At 33.0% G+C, this 26,352-nt stretch overlaps 1 protein-coding gene across 1 annotated transcript; it reads right to left on the minus strand.

Moving 5' to 3' along the window:
• Window positions 1-3,264: 3,264 nt before the first annotated feature.
• Window positions 3,265-6,367, minus strand: LOC145117940 (floral homeotic protein APETALA 2-like). The gene is made up of 11 exons (XM_079054175.1): window positions 5,862-6,367; window positions 5,335-5,360; window positions 5,192-5,222; window positions 5,014-5,101; window positions 4,763-4,908; window positions 4,501-4,545; window positions 4,292-4,395; window positions 3,972-4,117; window positions 3,808-3,846; window positions 3,598-3,688; window positions 3,265-3,491 (listed from the first exon to the last, which is right to left on the minus strand). The coding sequence occupies exons 1-11, from the start codon at window positions 6,365-6,367 to the stop codon at window positions 3,265-3,267; spliced, it is 1,449 nt and encodes a 482-aa protein (XP_078910301.1).
• Window positions 6,368-26,352: the final 19,985 nt, after the last annotated feature.

The following is a 26,352-nucleotide window of genomic DNA, read 5'->3' on the forward strand; positions in this document are numbered from 1 at the left end:
GAAACCCTAGCATGAGTAGTGATGAACTCTCGGATCTCGTAATCACTCAATTGTGGCCTCTCCAAACCATCAACACCTAAACTGGAACCTCTTGTAACCACCATACTGAAAATAAACCGGGAACACATCAGAAAATCACATGATACCATGACACACCACTACTCAACTATTCACCCCTGGAACCCGTGACTTCCTTAACACGCATACGGGTCTTGTACTTCTAGTAGTACAGGATCATATTATCTTCCACACCTGCCCATATTTGTCTCAAAGGATCATCATGAACTTTCTGGACCACTAGGCCTAAAACAACTAGAGTATGCATACACCCTACACTCACTCTATCAAGAGTAACCACGGGATCCTCACTTCTTCTAGAGTTTTATCAGTTACGTGCCCAACTCATGAAACCTTCACTAACACTGCGGTCGCCTTACGTATGTCGATCATACATAATGGCATATTCGATAGACAATCGAATAAATGATTTTACCTTAAGCCCACGTCCAAAAAAGGAACATGAAGTAAGGCTAAATCAAACATTCTATGGCTATATAATATTAGTTATGTACAAACATGATCTATACACTTAGCAATTATAGTAATAATGTGAGTGTCATATAGCATAAACAAGAAAACTGCTAGGCTATCAGGCATCACAAATCAAGCAATTCTATCATGCAATTCATGAAGAACCCTAGCCTAGCATACAGTTCTAACACTTTAACAAATCACTAATATTTATATAACAAGTGTGGGTATCTTGGGGAATAACTTTCTCTTGATCTCCGACTGACTATACACGTCACATCCTTCCTTTTAAATTTTATTATTATTTTTTTAGAAAAATGTTGTGAAAAATCTTTTGCGGATCCATAGTTTGAGTCTGGAATCACACGAATGTTCATCCAGATCCCTCAAACTAGGGTTTTGATGCCAACTTTTAACATCCCAAATACCATAGTAAAATTTTTCATTTTTTCCAAAAACATCCTCATAAAAACCATTAGTCATCCAATTCATTGTTTCAAAACATAGTCATAAAATCATAGTATCAAATAATATCTCTCAAACATAAATCCATGGGATGATATCTACAGTCAAGCCTTCGCATTCCCCCGAGCTTATGAAGTGCCTGAAACATTTAAAACCACAATTGTAAGCCAAAACTTAGTGAGTTCCCGAAAATACCCCACACAACAATAGACATACAATGGATGCACACATGAGGCTTTAATCTGACTGGAGCGTCTCGCAAGGCATATAGTACACCTAGACCTCTCACTTGAGCCAACATATAGGTGCATCGCTCTCTTGAGCCTATAGTATGGGGCTAGAGTATCAATTGGATCGCCCGAGTATCTTGGCCTACAACACAGAGCAGGATCGTCTAAACCCAACCACAATATGTCGACATATGCAAACAAACAGACATTAACCTGCAGATACAAGTAATCATAACAGATCTACCAACCTAGCAAATCACTACAACATAACAACATCATAAACACAAGGATACATAATAAAATACAAAGTATAGTGAGAAAACTCACCTCACAAGCTAGCATACAATCAATACAACTCACACGAAACAAAGAATGGTGCTACGAGCCACCTATACAACAATCAAAGGTACATCCTAAATCTATAGCCTAAAAACCCTCCAGTTGACCAAAAGTCAACTTGATCAAAAAGTCAACGAACAACAGTCAAAGTCAACAACCAAAAATCAACTCAACTGGCCACCACGTCGTGGCCAAGCATCTTCCACGTCATGACACTCTAATGACAAAACAGTCGTGTCAAACCCCATTCACGACGACATGTTGAGCATTTCGCCACATCGTGGGAACTGTTCCTGGACAACTCAATGGATTAAACCCTTAATCTATTAAGCCACTTACTCATCTTTTCCAGAAAGCTTCCTTAAACCCAAAAATCATTTAAAAGAAACCTTGTTTTTATGGACGTGCATGTCCAATGCTTGTCTTGAACTCTAGTTAGGTCAAGAATGGTGAAAATGAGGTCAAAACCTCATTCATGGGGACTAAAACTCTACCAAACACCACATCTGGAACATGAAACCACAAAGGGACCTTAAGGATCCATAAAGTTGAAAACTTTATGAAATCCGTCCACTCAAATCATCTTAAACATGAAGAAAAGTGCATAAAAGTCTAAATCTAGAACAGGAGCACATAAATGTAGAAACTTGAGGACTTACAGAAGTCCATAATGTATGCAAGAAGGCGGTGAGGATGTTTTCTTGTTGGATCTATGCACCAAGAACACCTTCTTCTTCTTCAATAGCACCAAAAACCACAAAAAAGCTTTAAGATGTCAACAATGGAGGCTAGGGTTGCTTTAGGTCGAAAGAGAGGTGATAGAGGCTGAGGGTGAGCAAAGTCTAGCCATCACATCCCTTAAATAGGGCATAAAACTCAGAAAATTAGGGTTTGCATGCTGACCGCCGTCACGTCGTGACATGAACCTTGTCATGTCGTGGTGCACACAAAATGTGCATTCCATCTTAGCTAGCACCACGTCGTGGTGCTTCCTCCACCACATCGTGGTTGCCACAAAATCCACATTTGAAGTCTTTAAATTGCCATAAACACAAAAGAAGTATTTACCTGGAACTGGCGTTCCAAAAAATCTAATATCAACTTCTCAACCATGGGCATGACAATATAGAGTAAAAGAAATTCACATTAAAGAGGACGAACTTCACTTTACATACATCAAGAACCAATGTGAAGGTATAATTTTATAATGTGAACCTTAGTATTTATCATGATCTTACTCATTCAAAATATTGTATTCTGAATTATTTCTTTTATTACTATGGAAAACACGTTTCATTGCAATTATGCAACCTTTTCCTCTTGCTGTTTAGCATAACCAACTTCAAAACAGTTCAAATATTCTATTTTATGATTTATTCATGAATGTTTGAATAGTGTTATCAACGACATTGTTTCAATTCAATCTTTTACTATGAATGTACACGTGAACCAAACCCCATGCAAAATTAATTCGATCCCTTATCTAATTTGCATATCTATTCATATTACCAATTAAATCCATGCATATATATTAAGTAAATTAACATACTCAAATAACATCTTACAAAAATTATTTTGATAATACTACTAATACTTCGTCAAGGTAACATTTTTTTTTCTTGTTATGGGTAAACCAACAACCTGTTAATTTCTCCTTCAACTATATAAAAAAAATGATGTGCTTCATCTGCTTGTACCTTCAACTTCTACAGTAGTACAATGGAATGTTGTTGACATTGTAGGGACAGTGAGGAATGGGTGGTGTAGGAGCAGGAGCAGGAGCAGCCGGTGATGGTGAATTACCGAATCCTGATGATGCTGCAGCCGGCAGGAATGAAGCTGGTGGTGTAGCTCCGCCGCAATGAGCCTTCACTTGCCTTGCTGCCGCCCAATACGGAGGATCACGCAGCAACGGAGCCAAGAAATCTGTGATGGCACAATTAACTACATGATTATAAATTTTATATCTTTGATTGGTTGAGAATTATATAAGATATAATCTCTAATCAATTTATTGACTAGAAATATATACAATAGAAAAGTGGAAGTACACCTGTCAATCTTTCTCCCATTCCGTGACTTAGAGGATGATTATCGGCCATACTCTTGTCAATTGTTGTTCCCTAGTTTCCAACAATTTCATTTATAAAATGATACGTTAGATTATATATGATCTGTAGCTGGCAAAATAATTTAAAAGATAAAGTAATCTAATAAAATTGACATAAGAGTTACCATATACCTGATAAACTGGGCCAAAACTTGAAGGGTGGTGGTCGATCTGAAAGTGGACAAAGAAGAAAGCTTAAGAGATTGTTCCTCATGTCTAGATATTATAAGGAGTTGAGGCTATTAATGTTAATTTTTTTTTATTAAATTATATGATAAAAAAGTTGAAAATATTACCGTAGTTCTTGCGGCCTGTGAAGACATGTCACTTAAAATATAGTTGATCTCGTGCAAGCTGCGGAAGGTGTCGTCGTCGACTTTAGCACCTTCTGTTAAAGACGGAGGAGCGATACCCAGGTTCAAATCCATGTAATCAGTTTTATCTGTTTATGAAATAAGTAAAAAGTTAACTTAAAAAAATTTCATCCACACGCTCACATGATGTGACATAAAATCACTATTTAAGGATTTATTTAACAACACACACGTATGTTTAAATCATATTTAACGAAATTTTTTTAAAAGACTGTTGATAATTTTTTTAGGAAATAGTTTACCTCCATTGTCTGTCTCAAGACTAAGCTCGCCTTCATACGAGCTGGGCTCAAAGTTGGTGATTGCTTCTCTCCCGTTGCATTTTATTGCAGCCTTGTCATAAGCCCTAATCAATTCAAAAAAATCACACATGTTAATAAGTAAATGATCATCAAAACAACTTAAGAACCATGATTGGGAGACAATCAAGTTAATTAAGGGAACTAGGAACCTTGCAGCTTCGATTTCACTATCGAACAATCCAAGATAGATATATCTGCAAACAAAAAACGTGTGACAACAAATAACGTCACCCCTCTACAATATTTTTAGTTAATATAAGATAAGAGTTATATTTTTTTTATACTTTTTCGAAAAAATAACAAATCTACCTAATATTGTTTAGCTTTTTTCAAAATTTAAAAAAAAAAAAATTAATTCTATCAAATAATCATTAATTTCACAGATCCAACCCGCTAAATGACAAAACTCACTTTTTCCCAAGAAATTGGCCCATTCGAGCTTCCCAGCGACCACATTTGTGTAGGGTAACACCTCTATACTTTGAGCTTCCTCTTGAGAATCCAGTGCTTTGACGACGAAGTATATGCACAAACTCTTCCTTGGTCAAGTTTTTTATCTGTGTAACATAAGATGTACATAAATTAACAGCATATTCATTGGGATTTTCAACTGATTATTAGAAACAAATTTTAAATTATACATCAAATTTAGTTAAATTAACCTGATTCAAGTCGTCCTCATAATCGCTTATATTGAAATTAATATCAGCATCAACACCACGAAATTTTATAGCAGCCCGATCATATGCCCTGTAGAAAAAGATCAGGTTTATAAAATTTGACATGATTAAATGATGAAACTAATGTCAGAAAACTGAAAAAGTGTAGAAAGATATTTACCTAGCAGCAGCGTGTGCAGTATCAAATCCACCTATAAAAATAATTAAAAATATATATAGAATTTAAATAAGTATAATTAAACAGATTCATATACATATTGAAATAAAATGGGATTTCAATGCTACTTATAATTGCTTAATTACCGAGATAAACTTGTTTCCCAGAATCCCTGCAGAAATCATAGAAATTCAAACATAAGAAAATGTAACAATGAAGTATCAATTTTTTATTATACATATTTAATGTGGTAATTAATATGATAATAAAAAATATTTTTTTACGTACAATACTCTATTTTTAGAGGTTAATATTAAAGAAATACACCATGTTTTCACTCTTGTACAGCTTATAGTCTTTTTACAATTTAACTGAACATACTATACTTTTTTATTATTTAACCTATTCATTTTTTTAATCAAATTAAAAACTTACCGTTCTATTTAACATGTATAGCATTTTATGTAATGTTTCACATAAAATGATAAAACATTGAAAGAAATGGTAAAATAACGAAGATATATTGTTTTTTTTTTCAACTATGTATCTTTCTCTAATAAATCGTAAAAACCATCTTATCTATTTTCTTTGTGACTAGAAAAATTATTATTTTAAAGTAATGGATGTTGGGTATAGTTACACAAAATCAAAAAAGATCGATGTATTAACTAACCAAATATGTGATTCCCATCTTCCTGTTCTTCGATAAAACGTAACACCACGATACTGAGAACTTCGAGACCTCGGTCCTCTCCTACTTTTCTTCACCTGTTGTATATGCTGCTGATGCTGCTGCTGTTGTTGTTGTTGCCTCAACATGAATAATCTATCGTCATCGCCATTATCCAACCAATGCTGCTGAATGAAGCCAACGCCACCGCCACCACCGCCCATCGCCGGAAAGAGCTGCTTTGTAACCACCATATGATCTGACCTATGCTCCTGAAATTCTTCTAGATTATTCTGTTTCAGTATCTCAAAACCATACGTGAGATTCGAGCAGGAGTGCGAGTGTGAGTGTGAGTGTGAGTGCTCCTCGTCGCCGGCGTTACTCACGACGGAAGAATTTGAAGTGCCAACAGATAGCTCAAGGATCTGCTTATTCCTGCCGCTATCTTCCTCCATATATTCCGACAACATCAAATCGGTCTGGTAAATACTTAGGTTAAGGTCTAACATCACGTCAATTGTTTCAAATCTTAACTAATTACACACACTGCCAAATTAAAACCTGCACACATGTACACATTAAACTATAATTTGATCAATCACATATCAACACGAATATAGAGGATGAGAAGAATTGATAGTTTAGATCTTACTCGGTCGGAGAAATTTATAAGTGGAAAAAAGAGTAGTAATCTAGCATCAACACCGGCGGTTGTCTGCTTTCTTATAGAATTTTTTTCTAGAGAGAGAGAGAGTGCAAGCTGTTAGCTAGGTAGGGGCAGATTAAGGATGTTAATGGTGGCGCGTGAAGGAATTTGAAGATGGAAAGGAGGTGGGTTAGTTAGTAAAAGTTGAAAATGGGAGGTTGTCGAACCATCAACCCAACCAAAACATACCAAAAGAAGGCAAATCGCATAATGTGGGTCGGTGTGGTTTAAGAGATTTAACCAAAATTAATTTTGTTTTGAACTTTTTTATAGAGGTGGCAAACGGGTCGTGTCGTGTCGGGTTCGTGTCGTGTCGAAACTTAAACAGGTTAGAAATACGTGACACGGACACGACTTGTTTATTAAACGGGTCAAAAATTGTTGACCTGAACTCGACACATATAAAACACTCTAACCCGACACGACCTGTTTAACCCGCAAAACATGTTTAACCCATGTAACCCGTTTAACCTATTTTACCCGTTTAAAGAATAAATTTTTCTAAATTTTACATCAGGAAAGTAAACAACCAAATCAGTAGATCAAAACTTAAAGTTCAAAAGTTATACATTAAACATTCAAAGTATTAAGAGAAGTTTACAACCCAAAATAATAGCAAGTTTCCAAAACATCAAACATCCACAACATTAAAAAAAATACAAGTAATACGAGAATTTAACTTCAAATCTTTAACCTAAACGGGATTGTTGAGTTTGAATGCTAGGAGTACTTGGTACATCACTTTCATCTTCATTCACATCGCCAATCTTCATTGTTAAAGTCTGTTTGCATAACGCCTCAATATCTGGATGCATTGAACCTACAAAATACAAAAAATGATATTAGCATTACTTTCATATTAAATGCAGTTTTTTTTTTTTGTAAATGCAGTTTTTATAAATGCATAATTTAAAATGCAGTTTTTTTGTAAATGCAAAATTTTAACTCTTTAAAAAATGCAGATTTTACTCTTAATATTTGTTTAAATGCAATTTTTTTTTTGTGAATACAAAATTTTATAAATGCGGATTTTACCTTCACTAAAAACCCAATCTCTAAGACAAACCAATGCATCAGCAGCATTTGCCTTCAATGAACTACGATAGGCATCAAGAACTCTTCCTCCAATACTGAAAACAGATTCGGAAGCAACAATAGATATTGGGATGGCCAAAATATCTCTAGCCGTTTGAGAAACAATGGGATACCGTCCTTGAAGATGTTTCCAATACTCCAAAACATTCAAATCACCCGTGCGAGGTAATTTTGGCTCCTCTAGGTAAGATTGCAATTCAGATTTACCACCAGTAGTAAATTCACAGCTAAAGAAATCATCAAAATCCTAACAAAAAATGTAGAAGTTAGGAAAATACAAAAAAAAAATCATAAAATAAGATAGGAGCAAATTAATATCGTCATATATGTGTCTGACTTATCATTGGCAACACCAGAATGAGATGAGCTTTCATGAGTCTTGGTTGTAGCACTAACATCCGTATACTCATCAAACAAGGAAAATAATTTTTTCTTAAACAAATCCAACTCAACATCAAAAGATGAACCATATATCTTTTTGAAAGCCCATTCAATAAAATGAAACTTGTAACGGGGATCAAAAACAATGGCAATGCCCATAATAGTGCTAAACTCACACCAATACTTGTCAAACTTCAAATGCATATTTTTAGCCACGTTCTTTACAAAAGTATCACCATTTTCCTTCTCTTCTTGCAAAAGCAATCTTATCTTTAAAACATTAGGAAAATAAAGATTGGAAGTTGGATATTTAGAACCTGAAAAAGCTAAAGTCACCTCATGGAAAACTTGCAAAAAGTTGCAAATTTTTTCAATCCTGCTCCACTCTTCGAAGCTTGGGCAATGAACGTAGTTTGCATCAGTCTTTGCCAAATGAAGAATTGCTTTTTTGTGATATAATGCACTATCTAACATATGATACGTAGAATACCAACGAGTTGGAACATCTTGCCTTAGCCCTCTTGTGGACTCAAGGCCAACATATTGAACAGAACGCAAAAATGATTTTTTCCGAGCTTGAGAACCTTTGCAATACTTAATAGTATCTCTCATCTTAACGATAGCTCCATCTAATTCTTTTAAGCCATCTTGTACAATCAAATTAAGGATGTGAGCACAACAACGAACATGAAAATAATCACCATCAGACATCAAATTCAAATCAAACTTCAGTGCATTAGCCATATAATCATTTGCAGAGGCATTATCTAAGGTTATGGAAACTATTTTCTTATCAATTCCCCACTGTTTTAACAAACCACAAACTCTTTCTGCTAAGGAAGCACCATTATGGGGAGGGGGCATAGAAGTAAAAGCTAAAATTCGTTTTTGCAAGCACCAATTTTGATCAACAAAGTGAGCAGTCAATGAAATATACCCATCAGTTGTTACAGAAGTTCAACAATCTGATGTTAATGCTATTCTACCCGGAACAAGTTGCAACAAATCATAGAGCTTTGATTTCTCAATTGAATACATGTTGAATATTTCTTTTTTTATGGTATTTCTGCAAAATGTTTTAACTTCTGGATATAAGTAAGCAAAACATTTCCTAATACCTTCATATTCTACAAATTGAAAAGGAAGATTATGTCTAGCAATAGCAACAACAACCAACTCACGAAATTCATCAGCTTTAAAAGTAGGAGATCTAGTACCCAAAGACCCTTTCAAATTAGATTGTATAAGAAGCTGTCCAACATCTTTATAACTTTTGTGTTTCAAATCACAAGCCCTTTTATGCCTAAGTAGATTCCTTGTCCCGTGACTACTTTCAGCTATATACGTAGTCCCACATTTCTTGCATTTGCACAACATATTTCCCTTACTATCTGACTCTTTAAGTATTTCAAAGGATTTCCAAACACGAGAAGTAAGCTTACGTTTTCGTTTGACAGGTGGGTTACCAGACAAATTCGGTTTATGCATATTCTGATTAGAAATTGGTGGTGCACTACCAACCTCCTCTTCCATCTCATCTCCTATTTCGTCATCAGAAACATCGATTTCATCACCAGACAAGTTGATTGGTTCATCCATGATTAACTTAACTGCAACAAAAAAAAACAGAACACATAAGAATAAAACCCAAGAATGATGTAAACAAGGAACGATTGATATGTGGGAGGAAGTAAACCGATAGTTGTTGCGACTCACAAGGATCGATTGAACGAACGACGTAAGAGGCAAAGAAAGACGAGAATCGAGAGCGTTTTCGTGGTTTTGTGGAGTGTGGAGTGTGTTCTGTGGTCACTGGTGTGCGGCTGGAAGGAAACTAGGAAAGAAATTAGGTCATCACCTAATTAGGTCAAAAAATCTCTTTATTAGCCCAATACCCTTTGAACACAATTACAGTCTGATATGTTTCATTAGCCCAATACAATCTATATATATATATATATATATATATATATATATATATATATATATATATATATATATAACGGGTTATTTTCGTGTCGTTTTCGAGTTGAAAATCTTAACCCTAACCTTACCCATTTAATATTCGTGTCGTGTCGTGTCAACCCATTTAATTAAACGTGTCGAAATCTCTAACCCAAACCCATTTATTTCGTGTCGATTTCGGGTCGAGTTTCGGGTCGTGTCAATTTTTGCCACCTCTACTTTTTTATATAAACATCAAAAGTAAATTTTCACACACACAAAAAAAAATAATAAATAAAAGAAGAAGAAGAAAAACATTTAGAAGTATATTTTAGACTAAACATTGTATATATATTTAATATAAAAATCTCGATAAGAAGAATATGTAGCTTGAACTTATCAAAATACATCTTATTTATATCTATTATAACAATCCACATATATTTATCTAAAAAATACATATTAATGCTAGTCGAGATGATTTTTGGTTTTTGGTTATTTGATATGACCAATAAGAAAGCAACAAAAAGTCACCGTGGGTAGAATCTGATGGACAGAACTCAGAGTAGTAGTACTTTATTTAGAAAACAGCACAGCACAGCGGGTATTGTCTTTGATTAGATTACACAAGAACAACGGCTTTTTGGGAAAAACAACATTGGAATGTCGCAATAGGGTTGGGAATAAATAAAGGCCCATAAATAAATACTATTCTGGTTAAGTTAAAAAAAAAAAAACAAAGTTCTTCAAGGAAATTTTATTTAAAAGATTACATTTATATAATTTATAAAATATATACAGAACAATAAATAATTCAACCAACATAAAGACATCCAGTGTTGATAATCCTAATCTATGCAAAGAGCTCGTACAAGCTACAACGTATACAAGATTCTAAGTACAACTTGACAAAATGCATGTAAACTACATTTCAGGTTTATAATTCACATGAACTTCTTTTTCCTATAGTTGTTAAGAAAACCGGTTACTAACATAACATTACAAATCATTAAAAATAATTGTACTTACAGTCTTGTATACGTTGTAGTCTATGAAAAATTAAGCCTTGAAATTTTCTAAACTTCAAGATTAATACATAACAAGTACATTATGCATTCATGCTTTTATGTTATTATTCCATATAAATATATCATTTTATCGTTCATGTAACATCCTCAAATTTAATATGATATGTGTTGTATTATGATGATCTTATGGGTGTTAGTACTAACAAGCTTATTCCATGTTTAGGACTTTGAAGAGTCATGTATTTATGTCATGAATGTTCAAACATGGAACCAATTAAGCACTTATAATGGTATGTGATGAAATCAAGTGATGATTTGTGTTATAAGATGGAATGCAAATAAAAGGAAATGTATACTTATCGTGGTTACAGAAAATGTTTGTTGTAAAATGTAAAAGTGGGGATGTACACATACAAGTATCAATGGATATGGACTAACGGATCAATGATGGTTCAAATGTTTAAGTTGGGACATAATAAAAATTTTAAGCACGATGTTAGAAAACTAAAAAAAAAAAAGACATTTTTTCCCTAAAATGGATAGACCACTTTTTATGTGAATCGAACAACTTAGTTTAAACATTAAAGATACTAAGATGGGCTTAAACCTATAGATACAATATGTCCAACAATAAGCCAATGGCCATAACATGAGCCCAACACTATAAAATAGACCCAAGTCACCCAACACTTGAATAACATAATACATCTAAGTCCAATATAATTAATGAACCAAATACTAAGATATACCCAATTTAATGAAACTTTTCATATTGCACATAAATTATATACAATTTACTGACATGTATAAAATCTTTTAAAATCAATTATTTTTTTTACATATTATCAATTAACCCAAAAAAAAATTTAAGACATCCAACTTCGGTTAATATGATTTTTCGGGATTTGATGAATAACCTTAAGGACACTCTTAGCACTAGGATTTTTTATTTTTATTTATTTATTTTTTTTTTGTCTATTAGGACATCCAGAATGCATTGAACTCTATAGAGTTCAATTGATTGCCACGTCATCTTTTTGCAATCCATACAACTCTATCATTTTTTCCTATAATGCATTGAATTCTACAAAGTTCAATAGAATGTTACAAAATGTAATTTATAGTAGATATTTAAGAATTAAAAACTTTTTTTTTCCTATTGAAGAGTTCAATGACTATTGAACTCCAAATCCATTGAATGCCAATCTAACATCTCACAATGTTAGAGTTTCATCCATTGAATGACACATAGACTTGTCACCTCATTCAACTCTCCCATTGAACTCACCATTGTGGATGCTCTTAGGTAGCATTTGTTTGGAGGAACAAAAGTGGACAGACGTAACAAAGTTTTTTCGGAAGGTGTTTCGTATGAATGAAACAGATCTAAAATAAAGTATTGAACAAGTCAATGAGGCTAATTGATAATATTTTAGTCCCACCCAAAATGGTGGAACAAGATGAAACACATTTTATATTGACATAAATACCCTTTTCATATATATATCTATTCTATGTCTACTGCGCACGAATCCATTAACAATCTAAATGAAAATTTATCGTTCTCTCTCTTCTCTGGGTTATGGTATTATAGGACGATAGGACGAGTTGCATGTATAATTCATAATTAATATCATTAATGGGATAATATTTTACATCAAGATAACTCGTAGGGATTATAAAACGACTGAGGTTTATCGTCGTTCACTATGATATTACCCTCGTGGGCCGTGGCTTTTTGTTTCATGCTTTTTACACTAATTGATCTTATAGATAACAAATGCAATAATATGGAATTTACATCGACTTGGATGTGATCCTTTGGAAAACTAGAAAAGACAAGTGGGGAAAAGTGAATATGTGTAAATAATTCATCTTTTCCAAGTGGATGTTATATTATTTTAAAAATGAAAATTTTAGTATAAAAATTTCAAATACTACCTATCGGAACATGGTCTCAAACCTCTAAAATTCAAAAATTCAAATACTAATATGATTAATTATAATAATAGCGGAAGCAATAGAAATTTAATAAATATATGGTGTGTTACGTCCTCCTCAAAACTTGTCGCCTTCTTCAAGCCTGAGCTTTATCCTTTTCATTTCCGCTGCCACTTGGCACTTGCTACGCTATTACCTGGGTTGCGTGTATTTAAAGATTCTAATGGGTAAGCCTGGGGCCTAGTGAGTTCATGGTTTTCATGCATATTGACGTCAATAAAATAAAAACAAACTCAACGATTTATAAAATATAACTCTTTTCATTTCTTTCCACCCTTGGTGACACATTAGAGAACTATTGTCCTTTCCAGGGAACGAGTCCCTCCGCGAGGCACAACAAATATGCTTACGGCTAATTAATCAGAACGTAAGCTCTCCACCGCATACTGACACCTTGTACGATGACTAATAATAAGACCGCCCGTTCCCTATACATATGTCACCTACCCATTTCACCCTTTTACATGAATCTGTTCATAAAGTCCACATAAATATTCATAGCAATAACAGCGGTAACATGTAATTGCAAATAAATTAGAATCAATTTTTCATGCAAGCAACCACAAAATTCACACGAAACTCACTTTGTTGGCGTTAAGTCTTAACCAAAGCTTGTCACGCTACACGCACCCTACGTTTAACCAACATATTTTTCTGAGGCTATTATCCTAAAAAAACTTCACATGTGATCATTTTGGTTCAACCATTCATATGTCTCAATCAACCGAGTAATAATAATTATAAATGATAATTACGTTTTTTTAACAACCTTTTGAATAAATTCTTCTAATACTTCATCCCTTTTGAAATAATAAATAATAAAAACTCAATACTAAAATATTTTAAGGAGCCTTTTGTAAGATCGAAATACATATATAGTAATCTATAACTAAAAATGTAGAAGCTAATATCACAATATGTAACTTTAAATAATCAACAAGTTATAAAACTTTTAACTGTGGTTTCTAACTCAAGTTCACTGTCCACATCTTTTAGTTGACTTTTAGTTGACCAATAGCTATAGACTTTGTAGTCTTTACATTTTCTTTTTTTTTTCTTTTCGGAAAACCTGGGTTTGACCTTTGACCTCAAAATCAATTACGCCATAAACAAAAACATCTCCTGCTTCACTGACAACCTATTTTCCGCCATTTTTGAACACATTGAAGTTCTTTTTTTTACCAAATAAAATATGTACAATCAATACTAACCCTCTCCGGTTCTTACTAATATATACCCATTACACATCGTTCACAAACACCTACAGGTTGCGAGTCTGCTAATATTCCATTAGACTGTCTAGAATAGTCTGTAGTCGTCATCTATACTCCGCTAGATGACTGGGTAAAGTTTCAACATTGAGGCCTCTCATCATTTTATTTCATCTTTCATCATATATTTCATCTACCCATCTTTTCCCAACATATTGATAGGTATAAAATACATATACTGTTTAAATCAATTAAACATGTATACATCGTTCATCCAACATAGATATCAACAACACAGATAATATGCACACGTAATATATATTAAATACTTCATATCTATGTGTAAGATGAAAGTAACTATGCACTCACTTGTTAAAGTGATGACTCAAAATTTGGACAGCGCTTTGCTTTTAACAATTTTCTTTTCCTTCGACGAAACCAAACAATTGTTACTAGACTTTAGTCTAATAGTTATTGCAACTAATATTAGTCTAGATTTATCATTAACTCAAAGTCTAGTTTCATGATCTATCAAGTAAGGAACAACCATGTAGGATCATATCAAAGGTAGGGTCCGTTTGGTATATGAAGTATACTGTTTGGAAAGCCCACTTTAAACACCTAAATAAATTACAGCCTATACATCATCACCGTAAGTAGATCAATCAGTATAACGACTTTAAATCACTGATAAATATTGTTTATAGGTTCATAATAACGATAATGAACTTAAACATAAGTTATACTTAAAGTAGGGTAAGTCTAACTCACTTACAATGGGGTTTAGCGAGGAACCGGGCTCTACACGGACAGAACTTCTGAGCCGAAGGCTCTTCTTCTCGGGGATTTCCGGCGCTCCAGGACTTGCCTCTAACACCTAGGAGGTGCTAGGGAAAGGCTTAGGGTATTTGGGAGAGAAAGGTTAGAAAGGTGCGGAGAAATGAAGTGATTTGCGCCTCTATTTATAGGATGAGTCTGATGTGAACGTTGGGTGTTCCCTTTCTGAACGTTGGGCATTCTCATGCCACATGTCACCATTTGGTGGCAAGCCGTGGTGAGGAAGCAGTGGCTCAGATCGCGCCACATGTCACTTGTTGGTTACTCCAAAAACTAATTATCTTCTAAAATCCGTAACTTTTGCATACGAGCTCCGTTTTTGACGTTTGTTATATCCACGCGTAGGTATTGATGGGATCTACAACTTTCGTTTAGACTCTGTTGGCTAATTTTGAGTTTATTTTTAAAGTTATATTTTAACAGACTTAGACGGTTAAAGTTCGTTAAAAAATCATAATTTTGTCATCTGACGTCCGTTTTCGACTGTCTTTATATATTTGAGCTCCTATTAATGATATTTTCAATTCTCATTCAGGTTGTGTCAGCTAAAAATTGATCGATATAAAATTCGATTTCTGGGTTGTGCACTGCTATGCTTAATCTAAGAAAAATCATAACTTCTTCAAATAAAGTCAGTTTTGGACGTTCTTTTCATGTACGTCCTCGGTTTAACGTAAACTACGAATTTCATTTAGATTACTAAGGCTAAAAAGTAGTTTATCAAAAATTCACTTTTTACGATACGCGACGTTGTGTCGGGTTTGTCGCAAAACTTCGACGGGTCATAACTTCTTCGCTATAAGTCAGATTTCAACGTTCCTTATATCCCTGAAATCCTTGTTACGACTACTTCAACTTTCTTCAAAGATATTGGGTCTAATTGTTATTTTATTTTTGACGCACATTTTCATTATTATTTTATTATATCGTTATAAGCACGTATATTGCACATAAATCACATAATACTCAAATAACTCTTCTTCACTACTTCAAAATATGTTACAATTGTTGACCCTAACTATTATATCATTATACTAATACTTAGCCAGAAACGCGGGCGTTACACATGATTTGGCTGAGGTTTGATGGCCGGCTTTTGTGGAGATGACGTAAGGCTGGCGGGAGTTCTTAGATTCGAACGAATGAAGTTGACCATATCGGGACGAATCAATGCTTTCATGACCTCTAGAAAGGGCAATGGGGCGTCGTCGATAACCATATCGAAATCGAGATCTTGAACATTGGCGAAAGGGTGTACAACGACCATTTCTTTGTATTAGGGTTTGAGGTACAAGAATTATGGTAGGGTTTAGTTGGGTGTGCTTTTTAAAGTAAAAGTATAACTACCGGTTTATGAAAAAATATCCACCTCAAAAAGTTAACTTTGAAATTAGACATTAATCTATCAAATTTGTTTTCATTTCTCATCAAATTTTCTTGTAGCTGTAAAATTCACATAGTTTTTTTAATTAAAAGTAGTCTTTAGATGGAGGGAGACTATCTTTATCTCTTCTAACCCACATGCTATCTAGAAACCAACTCAATATTTTTGTCTCATTTCAATTCATTAGCATCCATCTCATCCGACCTTATTTACCCATATAAGTGGTGATAACATGTTCATTAATCACTTTGAATTAAAAATAAAAAGTTTAATGACCTTTTATAGCTTAAACAAAGTTTAATACTTAAATAAACACAAATTCAATAGTATAATTATAAGGATACATACACAAGATTTTAAGTATTATTCTTTATAAATATATAATTTTAGAAAGATAGAAAAATATATATATATATATATATATATATATATATATATATATATATATAAAAGTAAGTTATTTTGAGAACGTCAAAAGTTGAGAACGCAAGAACATATATCAACCATTCAAATACTCAGATCTAAGGTTATGATCAAAGTGCCATTTATGTAAATTTTCAAAACTCATGTCATTAAATTGTAACTTATAAATTGATGTTAGGGGCATACAGGGGATTTTACATTTCCACATAATTAGGGTGTTTAAATGCAGATTATCTGATCCCTTATTTATCTCTTTCTCTCTCACTGTTCATACGATATCAAAATGCAAGCAATCTCTGTTCTTCTTCTTTCTTTTTCACGTCGCCAAGTTGCGTGCGCATCTTCCCTTCTGCATGTCGCCGGCTTCAAGAAGGTGCATCCTTATCTTTCCCTTAATCGCTTCTGAAAGTGGCTACGTGATTGATATTCATCTAAACCTTTTAATTGCTTCAAAATGGATGAAGACTTGAAGGTAATTCCTAACCCTAGCTTAATTTTCGTAATGGTTTATAAGTAATTTTTCTCTTCAATGACTGTGATTACGTGCGTAGTAAGGTCACAGATGTTGAATTCATTTATTTGGTGTTCTGAATTGATTCCTAACGGTGACTATGTAATGATGTGGGTATAGTATGAAAAGTTGAGTAATGAAAAAGGCTATAAATTCGGTGGTCAATTTTTTTTTTCAAAATGGTCAAAATTGATGGTTTTCATGGTTTATTGACTGATTAAGGATATGTAAATTGGTTGTTCCGGTTAACGAAGTCAGTTTATATGAAATGGAAATAGAACTTGAATTCGGTGGAATAATTTGTATTGGTTTGTAGCTAGTTGGTGATTTTTTTTGGATTAATGTCGATGATAGTCAAAAGAAGCTTTTAAGGAGACTAAAAGTGACGATTAGAGCTTTTTGTTTGGTTCCAAGTGATGAAATGTTACGCTTCCATCACTGTTTTAGTTTTCATTTTATTTTTTATTTTAATTTGATTTTTTAAAAACCTGTCATTTTCTATTCGACCATAACACATTTCGAATTGATTTCAAATCTTTGAGACCTTTCTATATTTACAACTTTTCAAGTAATCAACATTTTTTTTTGTATGATAATCATTTGATGTTCCATAGGTAATTAAAAATTTTAATTAACTTGGAAGTTGTTTTTACACAACTTGATCAGGACTAACAACTCCTTTAACTGTGAATAGGCCGAAAATATACTACATTTGTTGGTGAATACTAAGTAATTTTAATTTTGTTTTTTCATTTATTCATTTACCATTATCGAATATTAATTAAACTTTTAACCATACTTTTATCGTTATTCATTTACGATCAAGTCATTAAAAGGAAACTTTTCATAGTGAATAATTCCCAAAAACATTTTCTAAAAAATATGGTTGTAATCATAAATGATTACATTACAGAATATGAATTTTTAAAAAATTTCCAATACATTTTATGAATATAGATATATTCATGAATGATTACATCACAAATGAGAATTTAGAATAATGTTCATCAAATGATCTATTCATTTAAGATTAAAATGAAGGTAAATAAAAAAAATGAGTTTTTGGTTTCTCATTTGAATTTGAGTAGAATTATTTTCGTTTGGGTATTAATTTGTTGTTTTTTTGGTTTATTCATTGTAACAGACAAAAAGAAGGGCAACAAGGTGATAAGTATTCATCGGTTTGGATGGAAATTTGGATATCGAGTTTCTATTTTTTTGAGATTTTTTCTCGCTATAAGTGTTTTATTCATTTATTAATGTACTTGTTGTCTATGAATTCTATAACTATGAATAAAGTGTATTATTTATTGATGAATATAATTATTGTGCTTTATTCATTACAGTCCTTATTGTTTACCTACTTATATACATTAATGATTAACATAATAAGATCCAATAAAATTTTCAAAAGAATTCATTTATGAATGAAAATATATGAATCAGCCCATTAAATTGTCAACGAATAAAAATCTATAATCATATTTATGTTATATAGACTATTAATTTTTGTTAAAGAACTCATGACAAATTCATCAATGAAAACAATAAAATTGTAAAATAAAAATGAGTTTTGTTGATATATTAAAAAAAACATATTTTCATTATAACATAATTTGAATTTCAATTGGTAGAAAAAAGAGAAATTCTTATACTTTGAAAGGGAATTCATTCAATTGAATTATTTTATATTAATAAAAAAAAATTGAACAAAAGTTAAATAAATGATTGCAATATTATAGGAAACTAACATTTAATTAAGTTGACCATCTCATTAATGCAATTGTAAAATTTCTATAATCCCCCTTTGAAAATGATTGGTCCACAATCATTCTCGCATTCTCAACCTTTTTTACGTTCTCAATATAACTTATCCCTATATATATATATATATATATATATATATATATATATATATATATATATATATATATATATATATATATATATATTACTTGTTTAAACATGATTTACAAATATTGCAATTAAAAAAAACAACTTTTTGTTAATATGCAAGAAAAATTATTGAACCTTAAAAATAATATATATGCTTTTGATCATCAAATTGACATGGAAGTCACTTCCAAAATTAGTATTTATGATTCATCATAACCAGGGCCGGTCCAATGTTTTTTACTATCCAGGGCGAGATAAGAATTTTATGCCCTTGTATATAAAAAATTTACAAAATAAAAAATACAGTAAATTTTATAATCAAACATATAAGACAAACAAAAACCTACAAAAATCACCTAAGCAATGTCTTCGCGTATTTTTTGATGGAAAACGGATCTTAATTTACAATAATTAATATTTTGTAAAATATCACTTGGATACTTAAAATTGCTAATCCATTCCACTGAGTCATTGTACTTTGGAGACAATAAAATTGCTAATCCATTCCATTGAATCATGGTATTTTGGAGATACGATATCAACCAACACATTAGGAACATATCCATTCTTTTTTCGTACTCAATCATTTGAATAAATGTCCAAAGATTTTCACATTTGTATGCTTCATCCACAACATTTTCTACAAAATTTGTAACTCTATAAATAAACCAATTCCATCAATATCATGTTCTTCACCATTTTCAAGTTAGACTCAAGATTTAAACAAAATTTTTTTAATTCATTATCAACTAAAGAAACTAATTTGGAGCTATCAAACAAAAAACCAAACATACATTCAAAACATTGCATTTGTTTAACTCCAATACTATTGACTATTTGAGTTTAACTCCAATACTATTTAATATTTCTTAAGCGTCATTAATAGCAAAGTGAATCAAAAAATAAAAAATAGGAAACAGTTTTTAAAAACAACTGTCTAATAACAACATGATGAAATAAATTTATACCTTTCTAGAAACAAGAACACAAGGCAACATATTTTGAGCAAAGTCAGATACTCAGGTTTCAATGTAGATCAGAAGTTCAATAAATCAGCCACCTGATTCACATCAAAGAAACAAGAAACAAAAAAAAAGTTTAGAAAGGTTGATGACAGCAAATTTCGAGTTAAACAGAAAGTAAAATTGACATGAGAAGAACGGAAGTAGAGAACTAACCGAAATCTGCAAATCACTTGAAGAGAAATAAGAAATCAGTCCTTTCGTTATCCAATTCCAAATATTCAAAATAAATCAAAATCAGATATGCCTCCTGATTCTATCATTCACATCACAGAAAATAATCACTTAAGCAGATACAATGAAGAAACCCACAAATCAGATTCGAAATTAGAAACAAATTAAGAAAAAAATCAAAATTAGAAACAAACTAAGAAAAAACAAACTCACCCAATGGCCCAAATCAGTTGAACTGTTGAAAAGAAACCAGAAATCAGGAAAAATACAAATCCAACAGGTCCTTACAGTCTTACTTCTTTCTTTCGTATTCCTCTTGCTTCATGCACGAAAAAAATAGAACCCAATCAAGCAAGTGGGGAATCGGAACTGAGAACGAAAAAGTGAAAAAAAAACAGAACTTGATCGATTGAACTATTGAATGTAGCAACCAACAGGTTTAGAGAACTACAAAGATTTAGAATGAGAAATTGAGAGTAATGAATAGAAATCTGACATCAAAGAGATGAGATAGTTCAGGTTGTGATTACCGAATCGACAACATCAGGTTTCTAGGCACGAGAGGACGATTCGTTTTTCTATGCGCATTTGAATGCTCGGATACACAATCGATGTGATTGGATGGTTGTTTGGCGTGTGTCGTTCCCTTACTTTCTTACGTCCGAAGACATCATATCACAAGATGGGCTAATAATTTTGGGCCACTATTATATCTACTATAGACATATTTGGACTATTTTATGCCCCTAGATATTTGATGCCCTGGGCCTAAGCCCAAGTCGCCCATGTGTTGGGCCGGCCCTGATCATAACCCACATCTTTAGAAGTGGAGGAGTTGAAAATGGAGTCATGGGGGAGTTGAAGATGGAGTTGTGTGGTCGAAGGTTGAAGATGAGTCATGGGCAATCTTGGAGGTGGAGATGGAAACCGTAAAAACCTATAAATAGATACTTAATACAATGATGATTTAAAGTTGAGATGAGCTTAGGTCTATGATTGAATTGGACTATTCACCATTCTCCATTCATAAATATATAATGCCCAACAATTTGAGGAAAGTGATGAAAAACCTTCAAATTCTGCACAATTAAGGATTAAAAATGCCGACACAAACACAACTTATTGAAAATCTTTGAATCTATCATTTTGACGTAATTTAAATTGTTTCAACTTTCAAAAGCGAGAAAGGCTTCATTGAAAAATATAATTTTTGTCATTTTTTTAAGACAAAACTTCAAAAATGGTCCCTATGGTTTTTGAAAATATCAAGTTTAGTCCCTAAGTTCAAAAAACCTTACAGATGGTCCCTGTGGTTTCAAAACTTTTAACAAATGGTCCTTCCGCCTAACTCCGTCAGCTTTCTACCGTTAAGTGAGGGGCATTTTCGTCATTTCAATACACAGGGACCATTTATGAGGTTTTCTCTATTTAAAAAAAAAAAGAAAAAAAAATATAATTATTTAATTAAAGGGCCCCACCCTCTCTCTCTCTCTCTCTCTCTCTCTCTCTCTCTCTCTCTCTCTCTCTCTCTCTCTCTCTCTCGTTTATGCTAGATAACCAAAAGCATCAACTTCATCTTCATTTTATATCTGGTAACCAAAATCAAAACTTGGAAACCAAAAACCCAAGATTTGGAGGTGCTTAGATGGCTTGTACCTTGATTGGTATTCCCATGGAAAACCACTGCCACTCCATCACCCAACTATATGTAATTTCTAGCCATGGACCATCGTATGACTTTCCTCCACATTTAAAGCAATTTGCTCGAATCTAATTAGAAAAAAGCGAACCCAGGATCAAATATTTCATATGGGTTTAAAATCCCCCCACTACATACTTGTATCTCGATCTAAATTTGTTATAAGAGATTGCATTTGTGTCTAAATCGTCGTACACAGAGGTTCTGAAGGGGAAGAGAAGGGGGAGGATGGTGTTCGGTGGTGGGTTCGATGATGATGGTGATGCTCATGGAGGTTCAACAAGAAAAAGAGATAGATACGTACCAAAAGCAAGCTCTTGATGTGTGTTTCGTTCATCTCATAGGGGGTTAGATCAGAGGCGGCAGTCCCCATTCTTCTGCTTCGTTTTTCCGGTGAGCCAATGAAGAAAATAGGATTGGGGTTTTTAGCGGCTGTGAGGGGGTGTTTGGGTGGAGCCTCTTTGACAGGAACAGTGGTGGAGAACGAGGGAGGCTGTTGCCTCTTCTTGACCAGAAATACAACCTCATGTGGAGGTTTCTTCAACCATGAGAGAGAGGGGGGGGGGTGGGGCCCTTTAATTAAATAATTATATTTTTTTCTTTTTTTTTTAAATAGAGAAAACCTCATAAATGGTCCCTGTGTATTGAAATGACGAAAATGTCCCTCACTTAACGGTAGAAAGCTGACGGAGTTAGGCGGAAGGACCATTTGTTAAAAGTTTTGAAACCACAGGGACCATCTGTGAGGTTTTTTGAACTTAGGGACTAAACTTGATATTTTCGAAAACCACAGGGACCATTTTTGAAGTTTTGTCTTTTTTTTTAACTTTATAAATCATAACGACTTCTTGAATTTACACTTTCATAAAAAAAAAGTAAGTAAATTAGGCCGGTGAATTGGAGCCCTTAAAATTTTGGGAAATTTTCATATTATATCCTTATAAAATCATAACGACTTCCAAACTTTAAGAATTACATTAATGTCCTTATAAAATATTAAATTACGTATATGTCATTTAAAAACTATAACATTTACGTATTTATCCAACCCTATTTTTTAATTAGAATTATAGGATTTTAATATTAAAAAAATTATATAAAATTCAAAACTATATATAACTTTACCAAAATACCCTTTACAATTAAATCCAAAATAATTTTAATCAATTAAACGTGTAACTAATAATTCAATTCAAGGCCTCTTTCTCTTTACTCAATCGATTCATACACCATCATTTTCACCGTTTACCTCACCTTCTTCTCTCCTATACCCTCTATCGACGACCATCACCTGTAAACCATTGTTGCCTTCATGCCAAGATACTTTGAAAATCCAATTCGACGACAACTCTTCATCGCTGTGAGCTAGGCACAACCTCCTCTGTTCACGACAAAATCACTGTAACCCACGATTTCCCCCCTCCTATTGTCACCGATTACTACCAATTGAAGCGTCACCCCTTAGCCGAAGATGTGTCTCAACCCCAATTTCGTCGGCTTCCCCTGCTGCAGTAAACATAAAATCCCAAGGCAAAACTCGGATTCTGATCTCCCTGTGATTTGGTGCTGTTAAGGTTTTGCATTTGTACCCAATTTCCTACTTTGTTGGTTTGGATCGTCTTTCCTGGTTTCAAAATATCAAAATTATTGTTTGAATGTTTTAGGGTATATATTAGCTTAGGATCCCCGATTCCTGACACGGAGAAAGTTTTCACCCTGAGGTCTTAATGTTATCTTTGAAGTTGGAGACTGTATGTTAGTTGGATTAAAGGTGATTATTCATTCTTTTCTTCTAAATGCTCATAAGATGTACACCCTCATAAGCAATAACCAACAATAAAGTGAAATAGACATTATGAGAAAGAACACTTGCTGAATTGAATGAAATTCATAGTGGAACCCACATTTGACTAAACTGCCCCTCCCTTATTTCTCCTGTTGTAAGAAATTTTTTTAACATGCTTTTAGTTTTACACATGTAAGAGAAAAAGATAGAATATTTTTCTTTTCTTTATATTTTGCTTAAATGTTATGTTACAATATGTGTGGTACAATCGATTAACAAACCATATTGCCTGTTGTAAAGTGAACCGGTCAAAAAAATTTGTTATTGTTTGGTGTGAATTGAAAAGATAAATAAATTCCATTTTCTTCACTTTCTTTACTTAGCCAAAGGGTATTACTTTGTCATTACATCATCCAATTACAAAACTTTATATTCATATATTGTTGATCTCTTTACAATGGAAAAATGAGTTTTTAACCTTTTAACCATCTATTGTCTATAAAGAGGATGTGTTGTTTAAAAGTTAATACATAATCTACATTGTTTCAAGTGGCTACCTAGTTAACTCTAGCTATAATTCTGGTCTTCCATCCCTATGCAGGTACTTTATAATTATATGTGCAAGTTCTGCACTTTAAGCTACAAGTAGATTGTTATCATGACATGTCAATCTTAGTTGATGCAAAAGAGTGATGCTTTTGAGGTAGGGTGCTAATTCTATCCGGATCAAGAAACCGTATCATAAGTAGAGTGCTATATTGGAAACACCAATACAAGTAGACCGCTTCTTTTGAAAATCCAAATAATAAAAGGCAAGCAAAGGATTTTTATTTCAAAGGATGATGCTAAAGTGTTGGTGTTGTTGCTGGTCTTTTCTTAAAGATTCTTTATATTATGTTCATCTAATTTATGTAACTTTTTGTTATCTCTGTATTGTAACTTTCTTGTTGCTGTTAATACTTAATGCATTTTAGCCATTCAAAAATTAAGTTTGGTGTCATTTCATTATTTACCCTCCAAATTCATATATTTCATGTTGTTGTTCTATGGTTACTGAAATAGTAATTTACAATACAAAATGGTCCCTGTTTCAAAAACAAAGTTACAAAATTGCTCTTTATGGCACAAAAAAACAGAATTGGTCCATGTAGCATGTTAACATTGCCGATATGGTCCCTATGGCAAAAAAAAAAAAAAAAAAAACTTGACAAAATGGTTCCTGTGCACAAAAACATTAAAATTTTGGTCTATATTTAAGAAAAAACATTACACATATGGTCCCTGTTTCAGAAAAACATTACATATATAGTCCCTATTTTAGAAAAACATTTAAAATGGTCTTGTGCACAAAAACGTTACAGATTTGGTCCATGTTTCAGAAAAAACATTACACATATGGCCCCTATTTCAGAAAAACATTACAGATATAGTCCCTGTTTCAGAATAACATTTAAAAATGGTCTTTTGCACAAAAACATTACTGATTTGGTCCATGTTTTAGAAAAAAAAATACACATCTGGTCCATGTTTTAGAAAAAACATTACAAATACAGTCCTCGTTTCAGAAAAAATTAAAAAATGGTCCTTGTGCCCAATAAAAATGGTCCCCCATTGGAGAAATACATTACATAAACAGCCCCTATGACATAATATATTTACAAAATGGTCCCTACGACAGAAATAGATGACAGATACAGTCCCTATAGCAGAAAATGTTTATATAAATGGTCCTTGTTGGAGAAAATACATTACAAAAACAATCCATGTGGAATAAATTCATTAAAAACATGCTCCAAAATTAAAAATAAATATAAAAAATCCATGCAGAAAGCATTAAAGTACTAAAATGTAATGAACATCAAAAACTCATGATATTTTGTGCTCTTTCCTCTTGCTAGAGGATGCTTCATCAAAACCTTCAGACGCAAGATTTTTGCAAGTCCTTTGATGGTGTCCATACATACCACAACGCGGACATCTGTGTCTTTTCTTGGGCTCATCATGTGGTATAATTCTATTCTTTTTAGGTCGTCCAGGCGGTCGTTTTATAATAGGAGGGTATATTTTTTCGACTGTCTCTATATTCACCCATTGATCTTTTCCAGGCATCGGACTAATTTCTAAAGCATATGCTTCTTTAAACTTGTCGACTGTGAAATATGTATCAACATATTTGTCCCAATTAGGCTCCCTTGTGAAAGCAATAAAAGCAACTGCATGCACACACGGAAGGCCTGTAACTTGCCATTTTCGACAACTACACTTTTTCTCATCCAATACAACATCCCAACGATATCCTTTGTACTTCACTTCTGCTTTATTATCACTGCTTCTACAAACTTGATATTCACCCAAGTTCTACATGAGAAAATAAAAAAAGAACAAACTAATATCAG

The sequence above is a fragment of the Lactuca virosa genome, chromosome 1, assembly GCF_052849685.1.
Source record: "Lactuca virosa cultivar CGN04683 chromosome 1, Lactuca_virosa_CGN04683_v6, whole genome shotgun sequence".
Lineage (NCBI taxonomy): Eukaryota > Viridiplantae > Streptophyta > Magnoliopsida > Asterales > Asteraceae > Lactuca > Lactuca virosa.